Source organism: Mrakia frigida (genome assembly GCF_051309035.1).
Source record: "Mrakia frigida strain ATCC 22029 unplaced genomic scaffold BDY24scaffold_27, whole genome shotgun sequence".
Lineage (NCBI taxonomy): Eukaryota > Fungi > Basidiomycota > Tremellomycetes > Cystofilobasidiales > Mrakiaceae > Mrakia > Mrakia frigida.
Window position 1 is genome coordinate 302,815 of NW_027481254.1, and position 13,837 is coordinate 316,651.

General features: G+C 54.6%; 6 protein-coding genes across 6 annotated transcripts; 3 read left to right on the top strand and 3 right to left on the bottom strand.

Annotated features, from left to right (window-relative positions):
* Positions 1-255: 255 nt before the first annotated feature.
* Positions 256-2,969, top strand: BDY24DRAFT_443400 (uncharacterized protein; the record flags this gene model as incomplete). The annotated part of the gene is made up of 8 exons (XM_076644765.1): positions 256-565; positions 670-980; positions 1,070-1,199; positions 1,279-1,403; positions 1,478-1,597; positions 1,677-1,788; positions 1,857-2,105; positions 2,184-2,969. The coding sequence occupies exons 1-8, from the start codon at positions 311-313 to the stop codon at positions 2,967-2,969; spliced, it is 2,088 nt and encodes a 695-aa protein (XP_076494408.1). The 5' UTR covers positions 256-310.
* A 326-nt stretch (positions 2,970-3,295) lies between these two features.
* On the bottom strand, positions 3,296-4,094 carry BDY24DRAFT_397178 (uncharacterized protein). Its single transcript, XM_076641535.1, has one exon. The coding sequence runs from the start codon at positions 3,991-3,993 to the stop codon at positions 3,313-3,315; it is 681 nt and encodes a 226-aa protein (XP_076494409.1). The 5' UTR covers positions 3,994-4,094; the 3' UTR covers positions 3,296-3,312.
* A 2,009-nt stretch (positions 4,095-6,103) lies between these two features.
* LSM2 (Sm-like protein LSM2) lies at positions 6,104-7,069 on the bottom strand. Its single transcript, XM_076641536.1, has 6 exons — positions 7,045-7,069; positions 6,952-6,962; positions 6,843-6,868; positions 6,642-6,763; positions 6,386-6,488; positions 6,104-6,293 (listed from the first exon to the last, which is right to left on the bottom strand). The coding sequence occupies exons 1-6, from the start codon at positions 7,045-7,047 to the stop codon at positions 6,271-6,273; spliced, it is 288 nt and encodes a 95-aa protein (XP_076494410.1). The 5' UTR covers positions 7,048-7,069; the 3' UTR covers positions 6,104-6,270.
* Positions 7,070-7,116: 47 nt separating this feature from the next.
* BDY24DRAFT_364909 (DASH complex subunit DAD1) lies at positions 7,117-8,095 on the top strand. The gene is made up of 4 exons (XM_076637917.1): positions 7,117-7,401; positions 7,519-7,618; positions 7,723-7,748; positions 7,879-8,095. The coding sequence occupies exons 1-4, from the start codon at positions 7,279-7,281 to the stop codon at positions 7,957-7,959; spliced, it is 330 nt and encodes a 109-aa protein (XP_076494411.1). The 5' UTR covers positions 7,117-7,278; the 3' UTR covers positions 7,960-8,095.
* A 1,146-nt stretch (positions 8,096-9,241) lies between these two features.
* HAP2 (transcription activator HAP2) lies at positions 9,242-9,946 on the bottom strand. Its single transcript, XM_076641537.1, has 2 exons — positions 9,654-9,946; positions 9,242-9,534 (listed from the first exon to the last, which is right to left on the bottom strand). The coding sequence occupies exons 1-2, from the start codon at positions 9,780-9,782 to the stop codon at positions 9,361-9,363; spliced, it is 303 nt and encodes a 100-aa protein (XP_076494412.1). The 5' UTR covers positions 9,783-9,946; the 3' UTR covers positions 9,242-9,360.
* Positions 9,947-11,676: 1,730 nt separating this feature from the next.
* On the top strand, positions 11,677-13,777 carry BDY24DRAFT_397188 (SAP domain-containing protein). The gene is made up of 6 exons (XM_076641538.1): positions 11,677-11,704; positions 11,780-11,933; positions 12,288-12,461; positions 12,574-12,738; positions 12,930-13,145; positions 13,357-13,777. The coding sequence occupies exons 1-6, from the start codon at positions 11,682-11,684 to the stop codon at positions 13,381-13,383; spliced, it is 759 nt and encodes a 252-aa protein (XP_076494413.1). The 5' UTR covers positions 11,677-11,681; the 3' UTR covers positions 13,384-13,777.
* The last annotated feature ends 60 nt before the right edge of the window (positions 13,778-13,837 follow it).

A 13,837-nucleotide genomic window follows, 5' to 3' on the forward strand; every position in this document is an offset into this window, starting at 1 on the left:
GTCGCAGAGGGGTCGGGGAGTGGGAGGTTGGAGTGAAGGGGTCGAGGGACGGGGGATCGAGGAGGCGACGCGTCCCTTTCTGTTTCAGCTTGCATATCTTTGGTGTTTTTGTCATCTTCCTTTACGAAACTTGATACGATAACGAACATGATCAGATCTCATACCTGGTACTCGGAACGTAAAAAGGTCTCGGAGGCCAACGACAACAGGTCGATGCTTTTCTCTTCGCTCTTTGTTCTTCTTCTCCGTCGACGTCCACCACCTCTTTTTCCCCTTTCTTCGTCTTCGCCCGTGCGAGCAGATCAACAACATGAATTCAAGTGATCTTCACCTCGACAAAGATCAATCTCCCTCCTCCCACGCACCAGCAGCCCTCGTAGAACCCTCTCTCCCTTCGAACCCATCCTTCGCTCCACCCCGGCCTCCTCCCTCTCCTGCTTCTTCTTCCTCTCTCGCTCCCATCCCTGCACCTGCTCTTTCCTTCCCCTTCAACCATCCGACCGAGCTTCGTCTCTTCTTCGATCCCACGTCGACTCAAGCTACCAAACTATCAGAGAAGCTTCAGGTGAGCTCAGACGTCCCTTCGATTCGACGAGCTCGCGCTTTCCTCCCTCCCTCCTTCTGGCTCTCTCCCCATCTGACACCTCGCCCCTTTCATTTCCCTCTCAGACGATCTGCCAAACTCTCGAGAAATCTCCTCCCTTCACCCTCAATCCCGAAGAAGCGACTCACCTCGTCCTCGAGCAAGCTACCGAGCTCAATCAAAAGCTCAGGGAGGAAGCTCAAGCTCATCAACATCTCGTCTCGGCTCGATGGATCGTCAGGTCGACGTTCAGCAGAGAGCCTTTGGACGAGCAGGATTTTGCGATTGAGGGACATGGAGATGGTGACGAGGAAGAGTTGGAGGACGAGGAAGCAGAGGAGGAGCCTATGGAAGGGATTGAGGAGGAGGAGGAACAGGAGGAGGGAGGAGGGTCGAGGTGAGCCTCTTCTTCCTTTCGCTGCCTTCGAACCCACATCAACACCCTTTCTTAAGCTGATCTTTCGTCCAAACGATTACACCCAACAGGCTCAGAACAGCAACCGTCAAGACCAATGCCCTTTCCTGGTCAGACCAAGAGCACGAGAACCTAGCTCAACACCTCGCCGAACGAATCCCTCCTTACAGTCGATCTGACTTCAAAGATTTCGGCAGCAAGGTGAGCACCTTCCTCTCCCATATACTTTCAGGTCGCAGATCTTTGACTTCTTCTCGAAATCTGTTGTCTGTCCTTCCAGCATGAGCGTCGAACTCACGAAGCGTACGCAAGGAGGTATCGAGCACGACGCGAGTTCTTCGACAGGAGGATTGCTGAGATCCAGGGAGTAGACTACGTCGAAAAGGACGAGGAGGAGAACCCTTTGTGAGTTACTTCGTCTCCTGAATTCCTTGGTCGAGCTCCGGACCTGACCTCTTGATCGATATTTCGTGGCCCAGTTCCGACGGCAAACCTAGAGCCATCTACAACGACGACGACGACGAGTCCAGCGAAGAGGAATCGGAAGAGCGTCTGGCAAGTGGAGCTGAATCTTACGACTCAGCAGAAGAGAATAACAGGTCAGTCGTTTCCTTGAGACGAGACAAAGCTGGACTGAAAGGCTGACTTGTCTCCGGACTTTGCTTCTCCATCGCGAAGCAACCACCCTCTTAGGCAGAGATACACCGTGAAGGAGAACAGCGATCTCGTAAGATTGCTCTCTCAGAACTCCACCTCTCGTGCCGAAGCCTTTCGACTGTTCTGCCAGCTGGTGAGCTACTCTTCGCTTTCCAGTCGCGTCGAATTGTACTCGTCTTGACGACGCGTTCTTCTTCGCAGCATCCACATCGAAACCCTACTTCCATCACTTCTCAATATTACCACAATCGAGCCCTCTACGACCCAGCCATCTCCCAGCATCAACAAAGAGGCTCGGACGTCGACGAGATGGCTTCTCCTGTTCCTCGAGGACGAGGACGCAGCAGCCACGAGGCCTGGACGAAAACCGAAAATAGAGACCTGGTCGGACTGCTTGCTACGATGATGAACGGAAACAAGGCTGATGTCTTCAGAGAGATGATCAAGAAGGTTCGTTCTTCGACTTTTCACATCGGCCAGACCGTCCTCATCTCGTTTCTAACTCTTTTGACACCTCGTTTTCTTCAGCACCCCGATCGATCCTACTCCGCCGTCAAAAGTCACTACCGAGAATACCGAGCCTACTTCGACAAGGCCGTGGAGAAGTTCAAGAGGAGAGAAGCGAAGTCTCAGCAGAAGAGAGTCGACGCTCTAGACGACTCGAAGACGGAGGGAGATCGATGCAACGAACCACCTACGCCTCCTCATCGAACGAGCACACTCCCTTCCACCTCAAACAGTCAGCACTCACACGGAAACGGACTCAAACGAGCCTCCTCCTCAGTCGGATCGTCGAAGACGGTCAGAGTCGACGACGCGTCCAACCCTTTCCCCGCTCGAGCTCCCATCAACTTCCACGGTTCCCAGCTTCACCATCACCAACAGCAGCACGCTTCGTCATCCTTCCACTCGCACCAGGCCCCTCAGCCCTCTGCTCCTCCCTCTCCTTCCTCTACCTCCTCCTCTTCCCAAAACGACCACGCTCTCCCTCTCGAACCTCCTTCCTTCCTTCGACTCGGAGCCCGACCATCCGCTTGCTCGCTCAACGAGCAGTACTGCTACCTGTGTGGCTTCTTTGGACGACGTCGACCGGTCACCTTCGAGCTCCTCCAGTTGGTCAGAAGGAACGAGAGGAACGACGGCGCTCGAACGATCGAAGCGAGGCTCGGATGCGACGGGTGTGCGAGGATCTACCACAGGAGATTCGACGCTCAGGAGGTTGAGGGGTTGAGTGCGATGGAGAAGATTGGCTATGCTTCGGCTTGTGTGATCGAGGATGGCTTGGAGATCAGGAGGGAGGCGGTGGACGGTTGAGGACGTGTCGAGTCGATCTTGGGCTTTTGGGTTTCTCTCGCAGTTTCTCCATAGTTTTATCGTTTGTTTCTTTTGACGATCTTTTATGAGCTTCTGCATCAGTTTAGTTGACTTCAACAGTGGGGTCAACTCTCAACACGCACGACGACCGAAGTCATATCTGCCTCACTTCTCGCCCGTCTCTCGTTTTCTCGTTTTCTCTTCGCTCGAGCGGCAGTCTACCAGAACTAAATAAACCAATGCAAATACGTCTCTCTTAGACACCGAATGCTAGATCATTGAAACCCCTCGCCTCAGCACTAAGATCTTCCTTGCCTTCCCGTCCCGTCCCTCTCCTCGCGTCCTACCAATCCTCCTCCTCCCTCTCCAGTCCCCCACCCCCTTCCTTCCACCCCTCGACCTCACTCGCCCAATCGTCATCCTCATCTCCAGCCACTTCAATCTCATCCCCAATCCCCCAAACCTCTCCTCCCTTCCCCTTCCCGTCGAGGTTTCGTCGCTTGATCACAGGCAATGGAGCCACGACCTCCTTCTCCTTCTCCTTGCCCTTCGAGGACTTCTTCCTTGTTGGTACTGGAGGAGGAGGGGGTGGTCGAGCTGAGGAGAGCGCGGGAGGAGGAGGAGCGAAGATGGATTGGAAGGTTTGGGCGCGTCGTTGATGGAGTTTGAGGGCTTGGGATTCGGGGGAGCGGAGGGAGAGGAGAGAGAGGAGATGCGGCGGTAGATCAATTGTTGACCTCGAAGGTGGGTGAAGATGGTGAGACTTGGAAGTGGAAGCTTGGGAGGGATCATCGTCGTTTTCGGGAGAGGACTCGTCGTCGTCGTCGTTGGAGGAGGGAGATGGATCCGAATCTGAAGCGTTCTCGTCCGGAAGTCCGTAGAGCGTCTTCTTCGTCTTCTTGTTGAGTTTTGACGGTGATCCTAGTCCTCCTCCTCCCAGGTAGACTTCCTCCTCCAGATCCCGATCGTCCTGAGAGTTCCACGCGTCTGAGCCGGCGCCGTCTTCGTCGTCTCCTCCCTCCATCCCAGCCACCTCTTCTTCCTCCTCCTCCTCTTCCTCCTCCTCATCACTCCCAGCGACAAGACTCCTGCTCTTTGTCTTGCCGCTCGAGCCCTTCGTCTGCAAAGCCAGCCGTTCCTCCTTTTTCCTCCTCCTCTCCTCCCGTTCCCTCTCCTCCTCGCCTCTCCTGCCCAGCAGATGACTCCCTCTCACAATCCTAACTCCAGCTTCTACTCCTAGTCCCATCCCGACGCTCTCTCCCTCTCCATCCTCCTCGTCGTCGTCCAATTCATCCCCGATCAGTCCCTTGAGCGTCTTCAAAGCCGTCTCCGCCTTTGCTCGTTTCGCAGCGTCCATCCTAGGTCCCACAGGGCCAGCTTTTCGAACCTTCTCCTTCTTGGCTTTGGCCTTCTTCGCCTCAGGAGGAGGAGAGCTCTCGGGATCGTCGTCGTCGTCGTCCTTCTTTGACGGGTCGCCGAGGGTGTCTTTGGAAGAGGAGGTGGTGTTGGTCCAGGAGGGAGTGGTAGAGCTGAAGAGGAACGGGTTGCTGGCTGAGTGTGGATGTGAGTGATGATGGTTGTTGGAGGTAGAGGTGGAAGTGGAGGAGGAGCCGGTTCGATCGAGGTTCGGTCGTTGTTGAGACGCGTCGACGGTGGTGTTTCGATGGGAGGAAGGAAGGTCGACCATCTTGCCCGTTCCGAAGAAGGCGACGTTCTTCTTGGCCCCTCCAGGGACCTCCTTCCCTTTCCCTTTGTCGACGGAAGCGAGACTGCTTTTCCTCTGAGGCAACCGAGGCAATCCTCCCTCCTCGTCGTCGCTCGACTCGTCGTCTTCCTCGTCTGCAGCTCTCTTCCTCCCAAACCACTCCCTCACACCCTTCTCCTCCTCCTTCACAGGACTAGGTCCCAGCATCTCCTCGTCTTCATCCTCTTCCTCCTCCTCGATCGCAGCTCCGTCCTCAGCAGCAGCAGCGGTCGAAGTCGAAGGAGCACCTCCCCAGCTCTTCCTCGACTTCTTCATCTTCTCCGGCGTCTCCCCACCCACATCCTCTCCTCTCAATCTCTTCCTAGCCTTCGTCCTAGGCGTCCATCCTTGTCCTCGAAGGGAGATCGCGTCGTTGGGAGCTCCCTTGGACGAGTGGGAGGAGATGAGCGAGAGGAGTTTCGAAGGTGAGGTTCCGTTGACGAAGTGGAAGGACGACGACGAGGAGCCTGACGGCGTTGACGGCTTGGAAGGGGAGTGATGGGAGAGCTTGGAGGAGGAGGAAGGTGTTCCTGGAGCGGGAGCTGAGAGGAAAGGGTTGAAGTTTGGAGGTTTGGAGGCTGAGGGTCGTTTGGAGGAAGGGGTTGTCGAGAGGTTGTTGGATTGGGAAGGAGAGGGTTTGGAAGGGGTTGAGTAGGGAGCGGAGCGAGTTGAACGAGCTGAAGGAGGTGGAGAGGGAGAAGGACGAGGTTCTGCTGGCTTGAGTTTGGGTTGGGATTTCGAAGTTGAGGTTGAGGGTTTGGAGGGAGGGAGAGAAGGAGGAGGCTGATGCTTGGAGGAGGAAGGGCCAGCTGTCGACGTCGAACCGCGAGAAGGGGGTGGTTTCCGGGATTTGTTGTAGATCTTGTACTTCTCCGCTGAATAGCATGACCCAGAACGCAAAAGGGAAGCGTGTCAGCTTCGAGCGAAGGGCAAGGAGAGCAGGTCGAAGGGAAGGAGAAGGGAGGGTGAGCTTCGTTGTTCTCTTCTTCGACTGACCTATCTCTGGTACTGCTTTGATGTCCTCCTTCCTGGCCTCTCTACCATTCTTGAGCTTGAAGTCCCTCTCCCAGGATTTGAGATCCGCTTTGAGGGCTACGAGGTCCGCCATCCACGAGGGGAAAGGAGTGAGAGGGAGGATGGTGAGGGTTTGGGTTCGGAGACAGACGCGTTCGATCTTCCTGCTTTAGGTCCTTTGGTGCCGAATTGGCCCTAGATGATTTTATCTCCGAGCCCGTCCTTAAGTCCAAGAGACAGTTCCCGTTCTCAGCTTGAATTTTGACACCCAGACGGACCCAGAGACAGCAAGCAGGAGGAAGAAGGAAACGTTGAGCTCAGCCCTTCCTGTCGACGCCTCGAGCTCACTCCTCTCTCAAGCGGCAAGAAAGGAAGGTAAAGAGGAAGGTTCATTGGATTCCCCTCTGTTTGATACACCTCCTCTCTCGAACATGCGAGAGAGATGAGACTCGTTCGTTTGGTCGTTGACTTCTCCTCACTCCTCCTCGATCTCCCCTTCCCTAATACCCTCCGACTGATTCCTTCGCTTCAAGATCCCGGTAGTTACTTCTTCGCAGCCTGAGCCTCTGTTCAACAGAAATGCAGATGTCCAAGGAAGAGACGATCAGCGATTGTTCTGACGTAGACGACAGGGCGAAAGAGAGAGAGAAGGACGAACCTCTCCTCGTCGCATCCTCCAACAGCTGAGTATCCATCGCCTGAGAAGGGAGCTGAACGTATCGAACCACTGATCCTCGGATGAAGCAGTTCTTGACGGTGGCCTGCAATGATATACCACCGGGAAGGAAGAAGAAGGGAAGGGAAGGAGGAAGGAGAAGAAGGTCAGCTTCGACCCTTCTTCGAGCTCGCACTTCTGCCCTTCCTCCTTCCTCTCCTCCCCCTCCCTCTCTACACAGAAGTGGCTTCGGACTGACCATATGAGGATGCCTCTCGGTATCCAGCACCTTGATGTTGTCGAGACGGATGTTGAGGAACTGATCTACCGACTTGAGCGTTCCAGTGATGCAGAGGTCGTTCTTGAGCTCGACCGTCACCTCTGTTGATTCCAGCCAAGAAGAAAGGATGCAAAAGTTAGAACACACTCTCGAATGCATGATAAAGGCAAGAGCACCAACCCTGGTCGGTAAGAGTCTTGAAAACGCTGTGCGAGATCGAAATGAAGGAGGGGAGAGGTCAGGGAGGGAAGGAGAAGGAGAAGAGAGAGAGGGAGTCGCTGAGACGTACGAGAAGAGAAGCTGTGATGCGAGAAACGAAGGAATGGTCAGTGTAGGGTTCTGTAGAGTTCGGGGCTATAGTAGGACGGATTCTCAGCCTCACCATCTCCAGGGAAAGTTGTCGTTGGGTGGAAGGACGAGCTCGTCTTCCGTTTCGAGGAAGCTCGCCTGCCCTCCTTCTTTCTTTCATCTAACGACCAGCATCACTTTCACCAAATCCATCCAACTTCAGCCCATTTGCTTCATCCTCATCCCCCTGCATCCATCTCCAACCGTCTCACCAAACCATCGCTCTCTGCCCTTCTTCGCTCTCTCTCCCTCTCCCTCACGCGTCCTCATGGATCACCGCAAGTCCCTCGCTCCTTCCATCTTCGAATCCACCACCTCCCCTTCAGAAGCGTTCGACGGACGAACCGAGTTCGAGAGAGAGCAGGATAGGCTCATCAACGAGATCGCCAACGTACGTCTCCGACCCTTCTTTTGGACGAGCAGCAGGAGGGAAGAAGGGAGAGAACGAGCTCGAGCTTCCCTTCTTTCGACTTCGAGCTGATCGCCTCTTTCTGCTTCGGACATGCAGGACTTCGAGGAGGTATTGAGTGATGCCAACGCTCTGAATCGACGAGTAGAAGAAGCTACAGGTGTAGGGAGTGGGTTTGAGACGATTGCGAAGCTTTGGGGTGAGTTCAACGGTTTCGTCAACACCTCTTCTTCTTCTCTCCTTCCTCTTGTTGTCTCTGTCTCAGCCCAACTGACCCTCTGCCCAATCCCTTCTTGTACACAGGTCGGTTCGGAGAGCTCATGCGAGAGGTACGTCCCGCTTCCTTGCCTTCTTCGCCTCTTGCCCTACTCTGGCTCCTCTTTCCTTCGTTCGAGCTCGAGCTCACCTCCTCCCTTTCCCGTCTCTTCCTCCTCTTCTCCACCATTTTCGTTCGCCCAGGCCAAACTCGAGTCGGAATCCTCAGTAGCAGATACGACTCAGTCTTCCTCGGCAGCTGGAGGAGCCAACACGTCTGCTTAGATGTTGAAGGGAGGAAGACGCGTCGTTTGATTTCTTGTAGTTCTTTGGTTTCGGTTCGGGGTTCGTTGTTGTACGAGAAGGATGTGGGCCTGGATGAGTTAGCCTCTTGGAGATCGGCATGACTTTGATCACTCCGTTGACTGGAGCGAGAGGAGAAAGGAGGAAGACGATGAGAGAGGGAGAAGGGCAGAGGCGAGGAGAAAGAGATGTTTGGCTGGATGTAGAAAAAGAGTATGGCTTCGACTACAACGAAAGCAAAGTCTTAGACAGAATAGTCTTCCAATGCTCGATCGACACGAGGAAAAAATGCGCCCTCTCGTGATGCAGTTTCGACCAAAAAAAGTTAGGTTGCTCGTGAAACGAGCGTTGAAGAAATTGTATCAAACGATCGCGAGGGCAGTTCCGGGACGTTTGAGATAAAAGGTATCAAGCGCATCCCCAAAAATCAGACTAGCCTCCGTTCGATTACAAAGCCCGACAAAATTGAAGTTGGGAGACTACCAACTGAAGTTCGAGTCGCCCTCTTCGCGACTTGCTCTCACTCCGGTTTGCCGCTGGGTGCATCTCGAAGAAGGAGTTCTTTAGACCGTCGTTTATTCAAGCCGAGCAACGAAAGAGAGATAATGGGTGGGTCGAGAGGGAAGCGAAGAGAGCACGGCGACGGAGGGCGAGGCCGGCAGACGCGTCTTTCTTTCGAGGCCCGCTGTTCGTCTCGTCTTTTCTCTCGCCTGCCTTACCTCTCGCTCTCTCTCCGAACGACCTGACCGTCCTCATTCAGACGAGCAGACGAGCAGTAGTTCAACGTCGAAACGAGCCATCCCATCGCTTCCTCGCGTGGTCTCAATTCTCAGCTCTCTCTCGCTCTCCTTTCTTCTTCGATCTGAAAACACAATCGATACATAAATCGTTGTTTGAGAAGAAGCCCCGAAAACATATGTAAGAATGAAAATCGAAGAGCAAGAGGGAAAGAGAGAAAGGTATATATGCTTAGGCTGCTAAGTAAACTGTGTGTTCGTGTTCGAATCCATGTCCGTCGCGTCTCACCTCCTCAGTACTCATCGCCATCGCTCTCCTCCTCCTCACTGCTACTGCTACTCTCCTCATCCTCCTCGGAAGAAGCGTTCTTCCTCTTCTTCGTCGTCGTCTTCCTCTTCTTCGCTCCTCCGACGGCGTTCTTTCGAGGAGGAAAGGCAGCGACGGTGGACTTCCTTTTGACGGCGGCGACGGGAGCTGGAGCTTTGGGTTTGGCTGATGCTGGTGCTGGTGCTGCTGAAGAGGGCGTGGTGGAGGTGGAGGTGGAGGTGGAAGCGAGAGGGTCGGTGGACTCAGCGGCGGCGAGAGCGAGGAGAGCGGGATCGGGAGGTGGGAGGGCGGCGATTTCTTCAGCGGTCTGTTTGGAGGTCAGAAGAGGAAGGAGAGTAAGAGGGAGGGAGAGTCAGTACAGGAGAGAGGAAAGGAGGAAGGACGAAGGAGGTGGTGAGAAGAAATGGAAGATGAGGAACGAACCAAGAATCGTCCTCCCTTTCCTCTGGGTCGTCGAAGAGCGTGAGCGTGTCTCGATTCGTGAAGGTAAGGCTGCGAGAGAAGGAAGAGAAGCAGCGAGTCAGTAAGAAAGAGCGAAGTGGTGTAGGCCTCCGTTCTCGTCGGACGAGAAAGAAGAAGACGAGAACGACGACGAGATGGAAAAGACTCACCTTCCTCTCCCTCGCGACCCTCCCCAACTGCTCCAACCTAAACCTCTGCTGTCTCCTCTTCAAGATCCTAGCGTACTGCTTGGCGTTCACGTAGAGAGGTTCCTGGTCCTGCTCCTCGATGGGGATCATCCTCAACTCTGGAGGAGCGGTCGAGTTCCGACGCGGTTCGTCCTTCGTGATCCTTCGGCGTCCTCCTCCCTCCCTCTCCTGCTCCTCCTCCTCGTCGTCGTCCTCGGAGGAAGGATCGAAGATGGAGGAGGCCTTGTTGGCGTGGTGGTTGTTGTTGGTGGAAGAGGAAGGGGAGAGGGAGTGGTGGAAGCCGTGAGACGGGTTTTGTTGGTGGGAGGTGGTGTGATGGAGAGAGGCAGGTGGAAGAGGAGCTGCCCGAGCTTTGCCTTTGTTGTTGTTGTTGGAAGAAGGGAAGGTAGGTTGGGTGAGTTGATGGTGTTGAGTGAGGGAATGACTGGAGGAAGGTCGGGAGAGGGGAAGAGGAGGGGAGGTAGGGTTGGTGTGGATGAGATTGTGGAACTGGAAAGGGGAGTTGTCGATGGGAGAGTTGGATCCCGAGTGAAGTTGCTGCTGGAACTGGTGGTGAGGAAGACCGTTGATGGAAGGGGAAGGAAGGGAGGAAGAGGCTTGATTGAGTTGCTGCTGCTGTTGCTGCTGTTGCTGCTGGAGGTGATGTTGTTGAAGTCGAAGTTGCTGTTGCTGATGGAGTTGTTGAAGTTGAAGCTGTTGGTACGCTGAAGCTCCACTGTTCCCTCCTATCCCTCCTCCTCCCATTCCCATCATTCCAGACGTATCGAAGGACATCCCATCCCCTCCCATCATAGAGTAACCTCCCTGGTTCATCCCTCCCGAGGAACCAGACATCGGAAAGGGCAAGGAGGACGACGCCGTCGAGTCGAATCCTCCTCCGAAGGGACCTCCTCCTCCTCCTCCTCCTCCTCCGTGCGATTGAAGCCCATAGTTCCCCATCGGCAGGTTCCTAGACGAGGAAGAAGGATCCATCGGGTCTGTAGGGGACTGGTAGTACTGAGGGATGTTTTGAGGGAAGAAGGAAGGATCCATCTGGTGGTTGAGGAGGGAGGAAGCGTCCTGAGGAGGAGGAGAGAAGGAGTACGGAGAGTGAAGTTGATGCGACATGATCGTCGATGGGTTCTGGTAGAAGGAAGTGATCTTGAAAGGTAGGAAGGAGGCGAGTCCTTGAGTATTGAGTTTGGGAGGTGGTGGGGGTTGGAGGGAAGGAGGAAGGAGAGTTTTCGTGGCTCGGGTGTGGGAGTTTTCAAGCGAAGGGAGTCTCGGGATGAAAAACCCGATGGAAGCTTTGCTAGGGTGGCCCTGGGGGTGGGAGGAAAAGGAGGGGAAGGTTGGAAGTAGTGTGCTTGGGTAGGTGAAGTTTTTCCTGAGGTTTTCCGAAAGGTTTGCGAACGAGGGGAGGGAGGGAAGGATGCGGTCGGGGGAAGAAGGAAGGAGGCAGATAAAGAACGACAATCAGATCGTTTTTCGAGGTGCTGACGAGATGAAGATCTACCCGTTTGCCACGAAGGGATCGTTTCCTTCTTCCCTCGCGAAAAATCCGATCAAAATCAAAAGAGGAAGACCTTCTTCATCGCGCTATAGACTTTCCGTCGCACCCTCTGATTCGCTGCTTGCCCAACTCTTCTGATAACGTTGAAAACCGCTCAAACCACTCACAGCAGCACCGAACTCTCCCCAACGGATCCCTCCCTCTTTTCCCTCTCGAAACCCGCTCATTTTTTCACCTAGAAGAAGAAGTTTCGTTCGACGCTCTCGAGCTTTCTTCACGATTTTCTTCTCGAAGCCCTCTCTGTAGACTCAACCTTTCAAGAGGGTAGGTTCTCTACTGAATTCTGAACGTTCTGACGGTGTTCTCTCGAGGAAACTCTTCTTCTGCGAAGGGATATCAGAATACATGCGTCGACGACCGCGTCTCCTTCGCGACGAGAACCCAACGCGACCAAATCGAGATCTCGGATCATCCCTCTCTCCCTCTCAGCACCCATCATGTCCTTCTCTGAAACCCAACTGTAAGCTATCCTCTCTTCTACGCTCTCTATCCCACGTACTCACTCACGCTTTTCCTGTTTCTTGAACTCCTCCAGTAAAGCGCTCAAAGTCAGCGAGCTCAAGGAGAAGCTCACCGAGCTCTCTCTTTCGACGGTTGGGAAGAAGGAGGAGTTGATCGCCAGGATCCTCGCGGCTGCTCCTGCAGAGGGTGCGGCTGCTGCTGCTGGTGGAGATGATTTCGATGCTCTCGTGAGTACTGCCCTTGTGTTTGTTTGCTTGACGGAGCAAGGGAGGGAGGGAGGGAAGGAAGGAAGGAGAGGGAGGGAAGGAGGTGAGCGAGCTCGAGACACTCGCTGTTTCCTCCCTTCTAGATCTTCGAGAAACAGCCTCTTGTCGTCAATCCGTCTGCTCAGATGCTCGAGAGTACTCTCTTCTACTCGAGCATCCTCGAAGAGCTCTTTCCCTCCGATGGAAGGGCTCCTTCTCGATCAACACCTTCAACCCGCCCTTCCCTTCCCTCCCTCTTCGAAAGCTCCCCATCCATCCTCCCTTTCCTCCCCATTATCCCTCAACTCACTCTCTTCCTTCTCCTCACACACTCAGCTCGCTCCTCCTCAAGACTTCGACTGGAACGCCGATGAAACCGACTCAGCAGCAGCAGCTCCTGCACCTCCTCCTCCAGCTCCAGCTCCCGCCGCTTCCATCGCACCTTCGACCTCGACACCTTCCCTCGCTGCCGTAGACAAGAAGCTCGAGGAGTCTCCCGCTGTTGTCGAGGTGAGTCTACATTCTCTCACCTTGATCTTCTTCTTCTTCTTCTTCTTCTCTTTGGTTGTGATCATCTCAAAGCTCACCTGTTTCTTCCTTTCCCTTCCCTCCTTCGTTGCAGCCCTCTACCGCCTCCGCTCCTTCCGCCGCCATCCCAGCTCCTCCAGCTCCTACACCAGTTGAGGCTACTGCCCCTGCTGCTCCGGCTCTCACCGCTGAGGAGAAGGCGGCTGCTACCGCTGCTGATATCGAGAAGAAGAAGGCTCGAGCTGCTAGGTTCGGAGTGGTGAGCTTTCCCTTTCCCTCTTTCTCCCTTCCCTCCCTTCCTCTTCACTCTTCACGTCTTCCAACTCGGAACCAAATCCACCCAACCCCTCATCCCATCTCTCTCTCTTCCTCCCGTTCTCCCTCCCGCTCTCACTTCGCTCTTCGAAACCAAACTGACCCTCCTCCTCCTCCTCTTCTCCGCTCCTCCAGCCCTACGTCGAGAAATCAGAACCTACCCCTCCCCGAAAAGCCACCGCCGTCCTCCCTCCAGGTCCCAGATCCAAGACCGTCGTCCCTACCAAACCTACGACCGTCGCGGCTGCTGCTGCTCCCGTCGTCGTCGCGGCGGCTCCCAAGAAGGAGGTGGATCCCGCGGAGGAGGAGAAGAAGAGGAAGAGGGCGGAGAAGTTTGGGGCTGTTGTGCCGGTGAGTGAAGATTCTTGGGTTGGCTGGCATGGAAGGGGGAAAGGAGGAGGTGAGGGAGGGTAGGAAGGAGGGAGAGGGAGAAGAGAGAGAGAGGAGAGGGAAGGGAAGGAGGAGGGAGCGCGTCGGGGTGAGGGGACGGGAAGAGGAAAGCACGTTGAGCTGACTCTACATTACATTCTCTTTGGTTCTGTGGTTGGTGTCTCTTTTCCAGGCTGAAAAGAAGGCCAAGACCGACTAGATCTGTCGTCGATCTCGACACGGAACGACGAGGAACGGAGAGAGAGGGAAGGTCGGAGGGGTTGAAGCTTGTTGAGTCGGTTGCTTGTAGTAAAAGAATGATTTGCTTACGTTCCAGGAGTGTGTATCGATGAGGGGGTGGTACGAAAGTGCCCTCGCAATCCTTTCGACGAGGTCGAGGAGAGGAGGGAACGAGAACAGGAGAGCAGAGGCCGAGAGGACACAACGAGAGGAGTCTTTTGAACACGTTCGATTCTCGTCTCCCACGAGGAAGAAAAAAACCTTTCATGACCAGACTCAAGCCCCATTCCAAACCTCCTACCCTGTTTGATAGAGAACCCAACCTATACAAAAATATACAACTCTCTTTTTCGGCCCAATCTCTTTTCGACGCGCTCCTCCCTCTCTTTTCTTTCGACCTCGTCGACCTCAACCCACCACCCTCTCCTTCCCTC

Coding starts and splice junctions, on each gene's coding strand:
- BDY24DRAFT_397188 (XM_076641538.1), top strand. CDS start 11,682: ATGTCCTTCTCTGAAACCCAACT. Junction 11,934..12,287: donor GAGATGATTTCGATGCTCTC/GTGAGTACTGCC, acceptor TCACACACTCAG/CTCGCTCCTCCTCAAGACTT. Junction 13,146..13,356: donor AGTTTGGGGCTGTTGTGCCG/GTGAGTGAAGAT, acceptor TCTCTTTTCCAG/GCTGAAAAGAAGGCCAAGAC.
- HAP2 (XM_076641537.1), bottom strand. CDS start 9,782: ATGATCCCCATCGAGGAGCAGGACCAGGAACCTCTCTACGTGAACGCC. Junction 9,535..9,653: donor GGGTCGCGAGGGAGAGGAAG/GTGAGTCTTTTC, acceptor CTTCTCTCGCAG/CCTTACCTTCACGAATCGAG.
- BDY24DRAFT_397178 (XM_076641535.1), bottom strand. CDS start 3,993: ATGGAGGGAGGAGACGACGAAGACGGCGCCGGCTCAGACGCGTGGAAC.
- BDY24DRAFT_364909 (XM_076637917.1), top strand. CDS start 7,279: ATGGATCACCGCAAGTCCCTCGCTCCTTCCATCTTCGAATCCACCACC. Junction 7,619..7,722: donor GACGATTGCGAAGCTTTGGG/GTGAGTTCAACG, acceptor TCTTGTACACAG/GTCGGTTCGGAGAGCTCATG. Junction 7,749..7,878: donor TCGGAGAGCTCATGCGAGAG/GTACGTCCCGCT, acceptor TCGTTCGCCCAG/GCCAAACTCGAGTCGGAATC.
- LSM2 (XM_076641536.1), bottom strand. Junction 6,764..6,842: donor CAAGACTCTTACCGACCAGG/GTTGGTGCTCTT, acceptor TGGAATCAACAG/AGGTGACGGTCGAGCTCAAG. Junction 6,489..6,641: donor CCGAGAGGCATCCTCATATG/GTCAGTCCGAAG, acceptor ATATCATTGCAG/GCCACCGTCAAGAACTGCTT.